The sequence below is a fragment of the Pelecanus crispus genome, chromosome 4 (assembly GCF_030463565.1).
Source record: "Pelecanus crispus isolate bPelCri1 chromosome 4, bPelCri1.pri, whole genome shotgun sequence".
NCBI classification, from domain to species: Eukaryota; Metazoa; Chordata; class Aves; order Pelecaniformes; family Pelecanidae; genus Pelecanus; species Pelecanus crispus.
The window spans coordinates 5,998,843-6,013,151 of record NC_134646.1 but is presented as its reverse complement, the minus strand read 5'-3'; the positions used below and the strand labels follow the sequence as shown (position 1 = coordinate 6,013,151).

Here is a 14,309-nt window from a genome sequence, read left to right as displayed (position 1 = left end):
TGTGCATGCCTCAGGAGCACAATTCCTGATTTACTTTCATCCAGTTTGTGTACTCAAAGATCACTGTATGGCTCAAGCCTAAGAATGTGAAGTGTAGGTGGTTGGGAAAGGCATTTCAAAGGAACGTTTAATATCTAAAATGCTAGTTTATATCATGTATCTTCAGTTCTTTGGGGATGCCTGACCTATGTACTTGGGACTCTGCAGAAGTAGCAAGTGCTCATTCAGGGTTTGCATCCTCAGCATTTCTCAAAACAGTTTTAATTTTGGCATCAAGAAACTTACTGGAATTCTGGTTTTGTTAAATTCAATCTGAAGTCAAAATAAAAAAATTCTCTCTTACATGGAAAAGAGAAAGGTAGCTGTCACGGCTGCAAAGTGTACAACTTCAATAACTTTCCATATCCCTTGGTGGCAGGGGCACTGTATCTGAAAGCTAGTCTCATGAAATACAGTCATCTGGTTTAGTAATGCAGAATTCTTCAGATTTTCTATTTCTAATCTTAAATGATTGCAATTATCAGGGTACTCTTTCCTGAAAGTTTCCTAAAAGTTTCTTTTATCCTGCTTAACAAAATCTAATTGCAGGAAAGAAATTAAATGTCTTGTGAATGCTCTCATCATTAGAAAACTTTTTCTGGATTGCTTTTAATCAAATTCTGGTTTGGGGTTGTGGGGTTTTTTTTCCTTTCTTTAACAACAACAGAATCAAGATGTGAAAGCTTAGGGAAAAGATGCCTGGTAATAGCAAGGACAACAATGTCCTTTTTTGCCCTCAGATATGTCTTTTGTTGTTTTGGGAACACAGTTCACAGCCTTTTAAAATGCAAAAAGAGTGAAGATTAGTAGCAGGTGTCACTTTCTCTTTTGCAGAGGACCAGGTACTTGGAATGAGAATATTGCCATCATGAGTCAACAAGGCTATGTTGCAGCTCCTCCATATTCCCAATCCCAGCCAGGAATAGGAGGCTTTTCTGCAGGTTTTGGACCACCTAATTCTTCACTTCATTATGGGCATTACGGGGACCCGAACTCCTCATACTCAGCACCTCAGCCAGGTATGAGATTGGCTTAAAATGTGTTTTCAGGGTCTACTTTTCTATGAAGGCATTTTGCATCTCTTTTTCTTACTCGTGTCTGCACAAAATGCTCAATTTTACACTGCTTCTGCAACAGGATCCTGCAGTAGCTTTGTCTGTGTTATTGTTGATGCTCAGATGTTGGTGTAAGACGGGTATCTGGCTTCGTGTGTGAATTCCGTTGTCCAGGAAGCAATAAGCACCAATGCTTAATGCTGTATTATGAGCAAGAACCTAATATACGTGGCCAAGATAGGGGGAGGAGGAGAGGGACCGTCTCAATATTTGGCCTGATGTCACAGGGGGAAATTAGTTAAAATAGTAAAGATGACTGAAGTATTCTCTAAAGCATCTCAAAAAGAGTATTTGTTAAAATTTTTAATAACATTTAGATTATGATAAGTTACATTAAATTTAGTATTTGAGATGGCAGAGTAGGGTAATGACAGAACTAAGTATCCAAGTACGTTGAGGGTTTTTTTAAATATTCGGTGTGTCCTTGATTTTTGTGTTATCATGAAAACAGAAAAAAGAAGTTTTAGCCAGTTTCTCTAAAACTTCTCGTGAAACACAGCAGGAGTTGTGTTACCTTAATCCAATGCTGAATATAGTCAGAAGATAGAACTACTTCTAGTAATTGGCTTATTAGAATACTTGGGGAAAAATACCAGTTTTGGTATCAAACAAATTTTTTGATGTTAGAGTAATGTAAAGGAAAGTAATTCAAGAAATACAGGTTGAAGAGCTGTTTATTCAGCCCTGCTGTTTACGTAAACTATAGTCTCTTCACAGTCACTGTTCTAGATCCGAATTAAGAACCATTTTTAGTGTAGGTTACAGGTTCTACATATAGAGGCTTTTTTTTTTTTAAAGGTTGATCCAAGTTTTCTTTCTGACTGTGGTCTCCAAAATCAAAGGGACCTCTTGGTTCTACCTATAAGGATAACTGGGTGACAGAGATTACCAGTATCCCAAATTGAAATGTCTGGTCTGTTCATTCATGCTTCTTTCTTACTGTCCTTCTTGGGTTCATACCTAGAGCCAGTATTCTTATTGCTAGGGCAGGGCCGTACACCTGTATTTCTTGGCGATCTTGTGGTTTCTCACAGGGTTCTTACATAACAGTACTTTTCTTTTGCAGGTGTGTCAAAATCAACTGTGCCATTTGGATCTGCGGCTCCTGTTGGGGCTCCACCACCTGGTACACATCAATTCAGCCAGACCAACTTCCAAAATGGGCCCAGCACACCAGGGCAACAGCCACACAGGTGACTTTCAAGAATTAATAAATGAGATCTAAGCTATTTGACCTCTGTTACCTCTCTTCAGCTGCTTCACTGATGTTTAAGTATGGCATCCCTTTTATCTTCAGCAGTTCTGACATTCCAATTCTGAACTGGATCTTCTAGTTCGGTTGCCTGTGATGTTAAACTGGCAGATCATACAGTGTGATCTGTATTCTCATTAAGTTCCATTTTATAGCAAGTCAGGTCTTTATCATGCATTGCTTGTTTTATTTTTAATTGCTTTTTCTTCTTGATCTTAGACCCATTGCTTTAAAGCACCAGTAAGGTGTTATAAGTGCTGTTTGATCTATATCTTTTGTTGTAAAATATAGTTGTACTATTTTTTTTTATTCACTTTCTGATGTCTTAATTCTCCTTTGTTGAGAGGAAGCAAGTTGTTGTTATTTACAAATTAATAGTTGCCAGTGAGTTTTGACTAGAAGCTGGTGCATGTCTCTATATCTGTAGTTCCCCCCTACCTTGTCAGGATGTCTTTGCTTCATTGTTGTGGGATCACAGCCAAGGCTCCATAGGGTACTTTAAAGACATTTTATAATGCAATTTTGTTACACCCTCTCAGATGGATGACTGCTACTCTTTCTCTTAGGCCTGACATTGACTATGAAGAGTTTATTTGAAGTGCTGTTGTCCAGCCTCCAGAGCTCACAGGAAGAGGTGAAGGAGTTAGGAGTAGGGAAGGGAGAAAATAGGGACAGGTGGAAGCTGTAAAAAGAAATCTTGGAAAAATGGTCGTACGAGGGGATAGCTGAGCTTTATTACACAGCGGTTATATTGCAGGTAGTTATAAGTGGGTAAATATGCTTAGCTCTTTTATTTAATTCTCTCAAATGTTAATTATTTTGCTTACCTCCAATGAGTGGCAAAATTAGTTTGTGTACCTATAGCTATTTTAGCTTTAGTGAACTTGACACCATTTAACAACGTTCTTGTGTTAGTTGGTTGAAGTCTTAATCTGCTTCTGTGCTTTTTAGTAGTTGTATAGTTATTTGTGTTCAAATAAAGCCATGTATATGTTTTATTAGGCATCAAAATAGGGAAGCCTTTTTGTTTCTGTGTGTTATCACTGTGTAAAGGAGGAACCCTAAGAGACTGGTGATCAGTTGTAAAAGACAACGTACTAATGCATAGGGAGAAGTGGTTGTTGTCCTAAAGATGTAAAAACAAGGTGAACAGAGCCAAGTTGACATGACCAACCCAGCAAAATACTGACTCTCTTTCTTAGCTTCCAGTCATTGCCCTGTCAGCTGCACGTCTACTGTTTTTTTACCTGACCTTGTTTTATACCCAAATTGCTGAGAGCTGCTATTTTAGGCCAGGAAATTTCCACATCAAAATTTCAAGGAAAGTAAATTCTACTTCTCTTGAAGGGCCCCTCCTCCGTTTTAGAAGCGGTCATAGGAGAATCAGTGTACATCTTCTTTGGGAGATAGCCTGGGATCTTGTTTTTCCAGAGTGAAATAATCTGATAGAAAATATTGTTATAAGCCACATGTGTGTTACCTCTTTTTTTTATTTTAGTTTTAGGGTTGGTTTTTTTTTTTTTAGTTTTTCTTGCATTCGTGTTTTTCCATATCTGATAATCATGAAGCAGTTTTTCCCTATCTGCATCTTCTTTTTTTCCTCTGCTACAGAGAACTCTTTAACAGTTTCTCACTTCATTTTCCTCTCTTCACAGATTTTTCTCCTAACATTCTTCACCATTTCTTCAACATTCCCCAGCAGGGAATCTTCCTTTATAAGCATGGAAAGGGGATGGAGTGACGTGATATGTTCAGAAGCTTGTGTTTCTTAATCTTCAAGCTTTCATATAGTTACTACCGCGCTCTCATTGCCATGGCATACTCTCTCTTCTTTGTTTCTAACAAGTATGCAAATAAATGTGTACTTTTTTTTTTTTTTAAAAAAACAAGCATGGATTCTTTCTGTGCTTCATGACTATTTTAATACAAGTATACGTTTTCTGAGCAGAACATGAACAAACTCTCTTAAGAGTTTGTCCTGATTATTTGTTTCAGCACCATCCTTGAGAAGGTATGAGACCTTCTAGAATTATGATTGGTCGACGTAATTTTTTGCATAACTGCACTAATTTTTCCCTTTAGGTTTCAAGGCCCTCCACCTCCAAGCAATACAGGACCTTCCTATCCTCCCTGCAGTCATCAGTCACAACCAGCCTACCCAAATACTGCATCCACTTTACCTACAGCGCAACTTGCTAACCAGCTCAACAGCATGCAGATAAATAGCTATGGTAATCAGTTTTATCTGATCTGATTGACTTTTTCTCAGTTAAAGTTCTTAAGACTATGATAATTAAAAACGTATTGAACTTTTATATAAACAGAAAATGAAATCTTTGACCACTATCATTAGCTCAAGTTCTTAGATTTGATTTATTTATTTATTTATTTATTTAAAATCTCATCCTATTCCTCAAATCAGTGTTCTTGGGTTAATTCTGAATTGATGTTTGAGGAACCTTCCGTAAAAGTCAGCTATCTTATCAATCATTTCTCAAATTACTTGGTGATCCTGTCAGTCACAGCCAAGGCATGAGCAATAATATGCAGACAGGGTTTCATTTTTCTCAGCTTTTTAGAGTTTCTCTCTGTTTTGTAACCATCTTACTCTTTTTTTGTCCAAATCTTATAGTTTAGTTTTTCATCTAAATTTATTTGCTTTTATTCTGAGGTTAAAACATCTCAAGCCTAAGCCATGATGTGGTCATGAGATTCTTCCATGTAAATTACTTCCCACCACTAATTTTCTGTGTGTTTGTATGTGCTTTTCCTGAGTACTTCCTGGTGAAATTTACCATTTCGTTTAAAAGGAGTGGAATTTAGTTAGCAACTTGTTTTGCTGAGGCCAGTGTGTTTAGGAGGATGAATTTTTTCGATGAAGATCACTTTGGTGGTTGATATCTTTGCAAGATAGTGAAGGTGAACTTTTCAGTTCAGGATGCACTGATACTATATCACTGTTCCTACCCTGGCTTTACAAGTTGCTGATTTGACTTGAATGAAACCTGCATAACTACCATGGGTCTGACCCTCTGTTTGTACAATTGCTTGTGAAAACTTACACCTCCTTCACCTTAGAAAAATTAGTTTAGACTCGAATTCAACCTTTAACTGCAAGTGCACAATTAGCTCAGACCTTTTTATACAGGATGAAGCGTGGCCCACCACCTCTAGAGCACTTCATATATAGCAACTCACATTACTTAGAGCAGAATTTTTTTTTTGCTTCCTGCCTTCATTATATTGCCTTCAGCAATAATTGTGTGAAAAAAAATGTTCTTGCTTATCGTGTTACATGCCAGAAGGTTGAGATACCCTTCAGACCACTGAAAACATAGATTCTTTACAGCTCTGCCTCTGTGTTGGGTTTTGGTCTTCTGATTTTTTCCTTAGCTGTAAGTCTGAGGTGGTGTAACTTGACAGAGTGCTGACATTCACAGCTTGTAAAGCTATTGGACTGATGTTTATTTGTCACAGCTGAGAATGTGAGCTTGTGTTTTGCATGTGAATTTTTTTTTTTAGTTAACATGTCTGACAGAAGATGCATTTCAATATTTGTATATTAACACATTGGTCCTTTTGCTCCAAATCTAATTTTGGGTATTTTTTTAGCTTTCTTGAAAATTATTTTGCCGCAGGTCTTTGGGAAGAACTTTGACTAAAAATACAGGTTTCGTAGAATAATAAGTATTTACAGGTTGTAAGTCTCAAAAACCCCCTTATTTCCAGGGTCCTTTTAATTCTAATTGGAATCTGGATCTTAAAAACAACAAACTATTACTCACCAGTGTGTACAAAATAATTCCCACATGTTTCATCTTTTAGCATCAAAACCAGAAGATAATTGTAAACCAGATAAAATGAGTGGATTTATCTTTCATTGAACCCATCATGGTGAAATGCAAATAGCAGACTAACAAAAACATGCCACATAAGAGAAATTGATTATTAAGCAAAAAGAATGTTGTTTCACATTATGAAATGAAATATTATTTCAAAAGTAAATAGTGATTTATGTGTATTGTAATCAAGGATTATCAAAGGCTGGCTTCCCTCTCTCTTTCCCCATCCATCCCAGCTGCAAGGTTTTATTGAAAATAGAGCCAAAAGAAATAAAATTGAATGTCTGAATCAGTTCAGACTTAAACTATGAGGTCAGATTTGTTATGTGAACAGGCATTCAGAATCCCCGTAATGCAGCATTGTCAGTATGGGATAGAATAATGCCTGTATGTTGTAAATGTATTGAGCAAAAATAGAACACCTTCCACACAGAGTTAGCAGGTCATGATTTTTCACTCAGCTGACATAGTTTCTTGCTCAGGTCTTGGCGCTACTCCGAGCTCTGGCATGTCTTCTGGGCGTCCGGCATCTTTTCAGGGTCCGCAGCTACCACCACCAACCCAGCAGCAGATGGCTTTACCGCCTGGATCACAGGTGCCTCCACCAGCAAATAATGTTAATGGCCTTTGTGCTCAACCATCATTGCCTCCTATGGCCAGACAAGATGGAATCCCTGGACCTGTCCCCCCAAATCCTAACTTGCAACAGCTTTCAGGACAGCCTCCAGGGCCTGGATTTCATTCTCAGCAAGGTAAGGAAGGATGTTTGTTATGTAATTGAAAAAAACCATGCATGGAGAATCACTGGTGGAACTGCGACCATTCACAGTGTTCTGCTGACTTGGAAAAATGAAAATTTCATCCTCTTTTTGTAGAATGGAAAGATTTGCATTGTCAATCAGTACGTTCAAGGCAGGCTATGCGTTTGCTCAAAAGTTTAGCAGTCTGTTGAGAGTGTAACAAGAAAAAGGAGATTAATTTGGATCTGGAACAGAATTATTTGGTTAGTTACGGCTAAAGGCACAACATACTGCAGAAAGGAATTTTTTCTTATACTCTGTAAATAGGTTGCTCTCTGTCTTATAGTACTGTCTGTCATAAGCAGCTTTCAAAAATGTTTTACTATAGCAATAAAGAATTGTAACTGAATATAATTATTTCACCTGACAGAGGTGAGTAAAACAGGTGTTTTGACAACTAAAAAGTCAGCTAACTAGACCAGTTTGCATTTACTGATGTTAGGGGAGAGATTCTCACTAATGTAATGGTCTGGTTTGAGTAGCTGTGGTAATCTCTACTAACCATCCTATTTGACATATACCTGAAAACTTTGGAGCCAAAGTTGCACACCTAGTCTTATGCTTACCTTTAAAATACAGACTGCATGAGCCAAAGTAATCCATTTCTTTTACTTGCTGAAAACAGAAGGGAAGGAGAAGTTGCATTTAGCTAAGAATGAATTATATGGCAAAAGTTGATGTTAAGAATTGATAACACAACTTAAATACTTTAAATAAATTGTCATTTGTAACTCAGCAGCAAACTATGGTCCTCAAATGGCAGGACCTCAACTGTCTTATCCTGGTGCTTTTACTGGGGGACCGGCACAGCTTGCAGGTCCACAGCAGAAGAAGCTTGATCCCGACTCTATTCCAAGCCCAGTAAGTAACGTGGCACTAATTTTTTATAAAATTAAATTTCTGCTGCATTTAAGATAAAGGAACGACAATGCTAATATTGTATTTATTTTAGTTGGTGGGGTTTTTTGTAACATAAAATTGCACTTACATGGCTTGGTTCACAAGATATGTTCCAGTTTTTGCAGTTTATTAATTACATACAATTTTGTACTCTGTGCTGTCAGTTTTGGATAAATTAGTGCATAACGTTAGTTTTAGTACTGCAGAGGCTTTATGACTATCTAACATGGGACATACCCATGACTCCAAATACTTTAATAGGAATTCTCAACAGGATCCTGAGTATGACAGTGAGCAGTACTGAAGGATTACTTGCATTTACTGCCGCTAATCACCTTTCGTTTTCACTTTGGAAAGTTTGAAGGCTTAAACTTAGTAACAGATAGATACCTAAAGTAGGATTTGTGCAGAATACAGGTATGTGAGTGCTGAAACTGCAATCCTGGAAATGCTGAGAAGGTCCCATGCTCAAAAGCCACTTCACCATTTGATTTCAGGAGTTTCCCAGGCAACTAGAATTATTTGCCTGAGCATCCCTCCAGTTGCTGCAGCCTTGTAAGGATTTCAGTAACTTGGAATGTACTTAATGCTTAAGCTTCATACAGATTGAAGAGGCTCAGCTGTTGAAGCACGCCCGAACATGCACTGGTTGGGACAGTATCTCTTCTTTTTAGAATGGTGTTAGAGAAAGAGAAAACAAGGTTGCTGTTGTGTCCATCTTTCTTAAATAAAATAGTCTAATTGTTACCCAAAGCTGGTCAGGTGCAGGCTGCATTTAACTTCTTTATTGAGAACAGCTGATTGAAATAGAGGGGGAAAATGTGCTGAACTCATGGGGGAAGACGCATTCTGATGCACACACTAATGCTGGTTCTGGCAATTGTCCAGACAGGTCAGAAGGTCCTCAGAGAGTCAGGATTCTTGACAGGCTGTGTCCTGCAGCTTTGACCTAGAACTTTCTACTTAAAAAATGTATTAACCACCACACTGTGAGCTAGTCTGTGTGAAGGGATCTTCCACTTCTCTGCTGAGGCAGTATTGCTATACAGGAAAGAATTTGTGTTCCACTGAGATGAGGGAAAAGTGTTTGTGTAAAAGCCTGACACTGTCTAGTAGGGAGCAGCCCTGCCTCCTTGAATTGGGATACTCTTTTGTCCTTCTAGAAAAGATTATTTGTTTTATCCGTGATGGTTTTGATGTAAAATCCCCAGAATTTTGGAAAAAGGCTTGTTGATAATCACTTAGAGGTTAATGTAGCAACTGTAATTGCCTCTGTTAAAGGCAATTTTCAAGTTACATTTAACTGAAAACCATTGTGTAAAAAAACCCTAAAGTGAGCATCTGTGTAATTAATAAATGCCCTTATAGGTCAGTCATTCCTAATGTTTCAGTATGGTGCTTTTTACATTAGAAGGATAAAATGGTTTTGTCTAATTAAAAAAAAAAAAAAAGGGAGGGAACGGGGGGAGAAGGAGGTCTGGCATGAAAGCATGGACTGATGATGTCTTGTTTCAATTACGCATGTAGAATAAACAGCCTTGACTATGACAGCGATGTTAAAATAGGTTAAAAGGTTTGTTTAAGCAGCACAGAGAGGATCAAAATGACATGTTTAAAAGAAACATGATCTGGGTCAACGTCTGCAAAGGGCAAAGAGCTAATTCAGAATGAGGAATAAGTATGATATGTGTATTTCTCTTGTTATATTTACATTATATAATTATGGTAGTGTTGCCAGATAAATTTACTTCTTATCTGTAGCCATTGTTGATTTATACTTTTCTTACATATGTTAGAGGTTGATACGTGCTCTGACAACATCTATGAAAACTAGCATCTGGGCTTTGTCAACAATTATTTCCAAGAACAATGATATATTTAGGGCAGTTAACTGCAGAATACCATGGTACATTGATCCTTTTCAGAGCTAAGTCTGAAAGTGGTTTGCTTTCTTCAGCCAGTGGACCATTTTAGAGCAAAACCTTTTTCCTTCTACTGCAAGAGTTAGCAATAAGTACACAAGCCGAGGAGGCAGGGGAAAGTAATCAAACAGAAGATATAACAAGCTCTCTGAGGAACGTATTGTGTATTTATATTGCAATACAAAAACTTCATTGGGGGAAAAAAGAAGTTACAGGCCCCAGATTATTTCCAGTGTTAGGAAATACCTCTTGGACAATGATCAATAGACTCTATGCAACTAATTTTGTTTTTCTTCTCTGTTTGCTTTCCAACAGAGGCTTCTGAACTTCCCTAGCTATTATTAGAAATTCATGTGCAGTGTAAAGATACAATTCTATGGGATACCAGCAGCAGTGGCAAAGCCAGTTTCAGAAATTCCCTGTCTCATTCCTCTTGCCTCTCACAGCTGTTTGGCTACGCTCTAAACCAGATTGCTGAAAAGATAGCTTCTTTGAGGGAAGAGGAGGAATAATGGTATCATCTCAGTGATCCGGTTTATGGTGTGGAACAAAATACAGCTTTATATAACTTCAGTTATATCCTGGAAAGTATCAAACTTTGAACAGGGGTGAGGGACTGTGCAGAAGTGACAGGGGAGGAAGTGTATGGGAAAGGAATTTGTTCAGTAGTAAAGCCAGCTTCATGAGCGTTTCATGACATTACATTGTAAATGGCTATAAACTAGGCTTCAACCAGAGTAAGTCTGTATGATCAGATGCTGCCTCATCTTAATAAAAGTTTTCTGTGATTGCTCTCCTTTACTCTCTTTCTAGGAGGAAGGTCACAACATGGTAGTCTGACCTGGAGAATGAAAATCCTGAGCTCCAGTGTTGAAATACTACCTCATGGCCAACAAGGCTTTTCTCAGGAGTTTAAATTGCTGCTTTCTAAATGGCACTGCTGAAATGTAGCTCAGCTAGGAAGGTGACCTACTGTGTAGATTATTATTTATTTCTTAATCACCCTGTGCATGGAGCCTAGTCAGGAGGAATGAGGGCTAACCCCTCCCACCCTTGCAATCTGATCAATTATCTGTACACTCATTTATGAAGAATAGCAGCTGGCACAACTATGGTCATACAAAAGATGACCTGGTATATATGGCGTCTGAGTAAGGTGATGCAGCCTTGTACTTCGGTTTGATCTAGGAGAATGGAAGGCTAGATTCAGTAACAAGGACTTATTTACACCATCACTCTCCTCAGTTTGCTGGCTAGCCTCTCTTGAAAAGGTCTGTCTTCCTCGCAGTCAATCTACTTACTCTAAACAACTCATTTGTTCACCGTATATAGGTCTTACCCACCCCAAGGGTGTACTGTTACCCCTGAGTTCCAACAGGCAGCTGCAGGTGTAAATGACTTGTACTGCTCAGCTGTGTGTATAGTTTTCTAGTTAAGTGTCCCAGAAGCCTGTATTGTGATAGGTTTGCAGCACCGCTGTATAAGACAGTGTCCATAGTGTTACTTGGTGTAGATGTTAGCATAAATGTTTCTGAATGTCACTGAATGCATGGCTCACCGTTCTCATACTGTTCCTCCTTCTTATTCATCAGATTCAAGTAATTGAAAGCGATAAGGCTTCTAGGGGAGGGCAGATCTATGCTACAAACACAAGAGGACAGGTTCCTCCTCTTGTCACCACAGACTGCGTAATCCAAGACCAAGGTAACCGTCCTTGTTACTGATTTGGGGGTCTTTCTAGGTGAAATCAAATATAATTAAAAAAAAAATAGACAGACTGAATTGTCAAATTTCTCATCTGAAAATGATGCTCCTTACTCTAAATTGGACATGAAATGGGAAACTCCCTTTAAAGGGGAAGGAAAAAAAAAAAAAAGGGATGGGGGGAAGTGGGAGTTGAATTATCACACCTTGGGTTAACACCTCCTCTGCCCTTCCTGACCTTTAAAATAGTATGAATAGATGAGACAAATTTTCTTTTTAACTTAAAATTTTTCAAGGTTTACATTTCAAGTTGAAACTCCTTTTTTGGATTCTTCTGAAACTTTTAAAAGATGGACACGAGAAGAAGCAATGAGACTAGCACTGTTACGTTTGTTTTAAGATACAAATTTTGGAAAATTCTGTTCAAGCGCTCGGAGCAGCATACAAGCTGCATAGTTGACTTAATTTTTTCCTTTGGCTGGTGTATCTGCCTTTGCCTCTGCCTAGAGCCTGGAAGTACAATATTCCATGTGCTGCTCTTGATAGCAGACTTGATATTTTAATACAGATTAAACTGATGATATCATTTAGTCCAGCATTAATTTATCAGTGCTTGGATAAACTGTATAAAATGTACAAACAAATCAAGATTTTTTGGCATTATCTGAGAAAAGGGTAATGCAGTTCTGAGGAACAAAGAAATTCCTTTCATGAAACTGAGCAGAGCTGCAGCTTGATGGTTAAAAAAGGAGCATAAGGAAGCCGATTTCTGAACTCCTGCGGTCTTTCAGTGCTCTCATCTGCAGTGCACAGCACAGTTTCTCATTGAGAGCTAAGTGTGCTACAAGAAGTGGTGTGGTGATTTTAGCATGCTATGTTTTGCAACATAAATGAGCATGGTGATGTTAACACAGATACACTATTTTCTGAATCGGAGTTAGCTCATTAGAGCAGTCTTAACAGTAGGTATCAGTCTGCAGCATTTCTTTATATATAATGTTGACATTTCACTGGGGATTTCATCCATATTATTGTCTTTCAAGATCTTAGATATGATATGTTTCAAACTAATCTCTATTGAGATTCTTATTGCAAATAATTCTGGGGTTTTCTTGATATGTTTAAATCTCTGCTTTAAACTCAGACAGCAAGAAGAGATTTGCCCACAGGGAGTGACAGTGGGCTGACATATAAAGAGGAGAGATGGGCAAAAGCTTGCATGGGAGGAAAAAAAGCATGCATTTAACTTAGCATATACACTTGTTGCTTTATGTTGTTGTTTTAATTTTTCTGGTTTGTGTTTGGGACAGATGGGTTCCTTGTAACAGCATTTCATTCTGCATGCTCTGTTGGGTGTTCTAGGCCATGCCAGCCCTCGATATATTCGATGCACTACCTACTGCTTCCCGTCATCTTCAGATATGGCCAAACAGGCTCGCATTCCACTGGCAGCTGTCATCCAGCCTTTTGCTACTGTTCCACCAAATGAGGTAAGGACTAACTGAATATTAGTCTTATGTGGTTTTGTCTTCTATATATTACAGACTTGTTCTTTGATTGCTTTGGGGGTGAGGGTGTTTTACCTCTGACTCTGAAGGAGTAAGGCAGTAGAGAGATGGCAGAAGACTATGAGATGCACTTGGGTCATGATGCAACTTCAAGGGATAAAAATCTTTGTTTAGAAAAGGTACGAGAGTGAAGACTGTGTAATCCGAACCACGAGGTTCCTGGTGTTCCCCAACTGCCTCTAGTATGCCAGCTTTGTCAGTTGTGTGCTCTGCTGGAACTCCGTAGGTATAGGCAAAGACATTAAAAAAGGACGACCGCAGACTGTATCAAGTTAATATTAAGACGTGGACAGTTACATTCAAAGAATGACATCTTTCCATTTAGTTCTTTACAAAATAATTTAATTTCATAACAGACTGAGAAGGTAATGGTATTTTCTACTTGGATGAGCCAAGTCATAGAAAGAAGACAAATGTAACTACCTAACTACCCATTTTTGGCACTCATTTGGAGGCACTAACCTAGTCAATTCCTCTTCCCACATTACCATATCTAATAGCCCTTCATATTCCAAACATATCCCTAGTTCTTCTGCAAAGTATTTCTGCAGGTTGCCATTATCCTGTGGTCTTGAGACAGCTACCCAGATTTCCTGGCATCCCCAAAAGATTTTTTCAGTAGCAGGGATAAAAACAGTTTTCAAGCGCATCATTTAGCCACATTGTCTGTAGGATTATCTTTCTTGTTCTTCAACTCCTGCCTCCTCCATTGCACAGCTTCTAAATCCTGCAACAAAGGTTGGCAGAATGCATTTCCTTTTTGTGTGCTGCACTAATTTACGTTTAGAGAGCTGTTTGCTGGGAAAAAAACCCAGGGATTTCATGAAAGTTGTAGTATGTGATTGTGTCTTCAAAAACTCCTCATAAAACGCATGCACAGAAAAGCCTAATTAAAATTGCAAAGACTTTCAGTGCTTGGTTTTGCAGTCTTTGATTTTTCTTCAACTTTGTTTTATTACTTGTAAATTCTTAGGGGTTTTTGGAAAATATGTTGGAAAAAAACAGATGTTGTTCTTTATCAGGATGGATAACTTCCAATCCAACAGACCTCTGTAGTTTGAATTAAGAGTATTATTTTAGCAGGGTAGTACATAGTTATCTTCTCTGTGGTCCACAGGGAAATAGGATGTATTACTTACGGTTCTGCAGATACAGAGTCTCACCATT

The 14,309-nt window shown here is 38.2% G+C and overlaps 1 protein-coding gene across 1 annotated transcript in view; it reads left to right on the top strand.

Annotated features, from left to right (window-relative positions):
• Window positions 1-907: 907 nt before the first annotated feature.
• Window positions 908-14,309, top strand: part of SEC24D (SEC24 homolog D, COPII component) — a 52,156-nt gene continuing 38,754 nt past the window's right edge. The window contains exons 1-7 of the mRNA XM_009478135.2: window positions 908-1,058; window positions 2,221-2,347; window positions 4,489-4,637; window positions 6,731-7,000; window positions 7,788-7,909; window positions 11,463-11,574; window positions 12,937-13,064. Coding sequence (XP_009476410.1) covers window positions 908-1,058; window positions 2,221-2,347; window positions 4,489-4,637; window positions 6,731-7,000; window positions 7,788-7,909; window positions 11,463-11,574; window positions 12,937-13,064 — 1,059 coding nt within the window. The remainder of the gene's footprint in view (window positions 1,059-2,220; window positions 2,348-4,488; window positions 4,638-6,730; window positions 7,001-7,787; window positions 7,910-11,462; window positions 11,575-12,936; window positions 13,065-14,309) is intronic.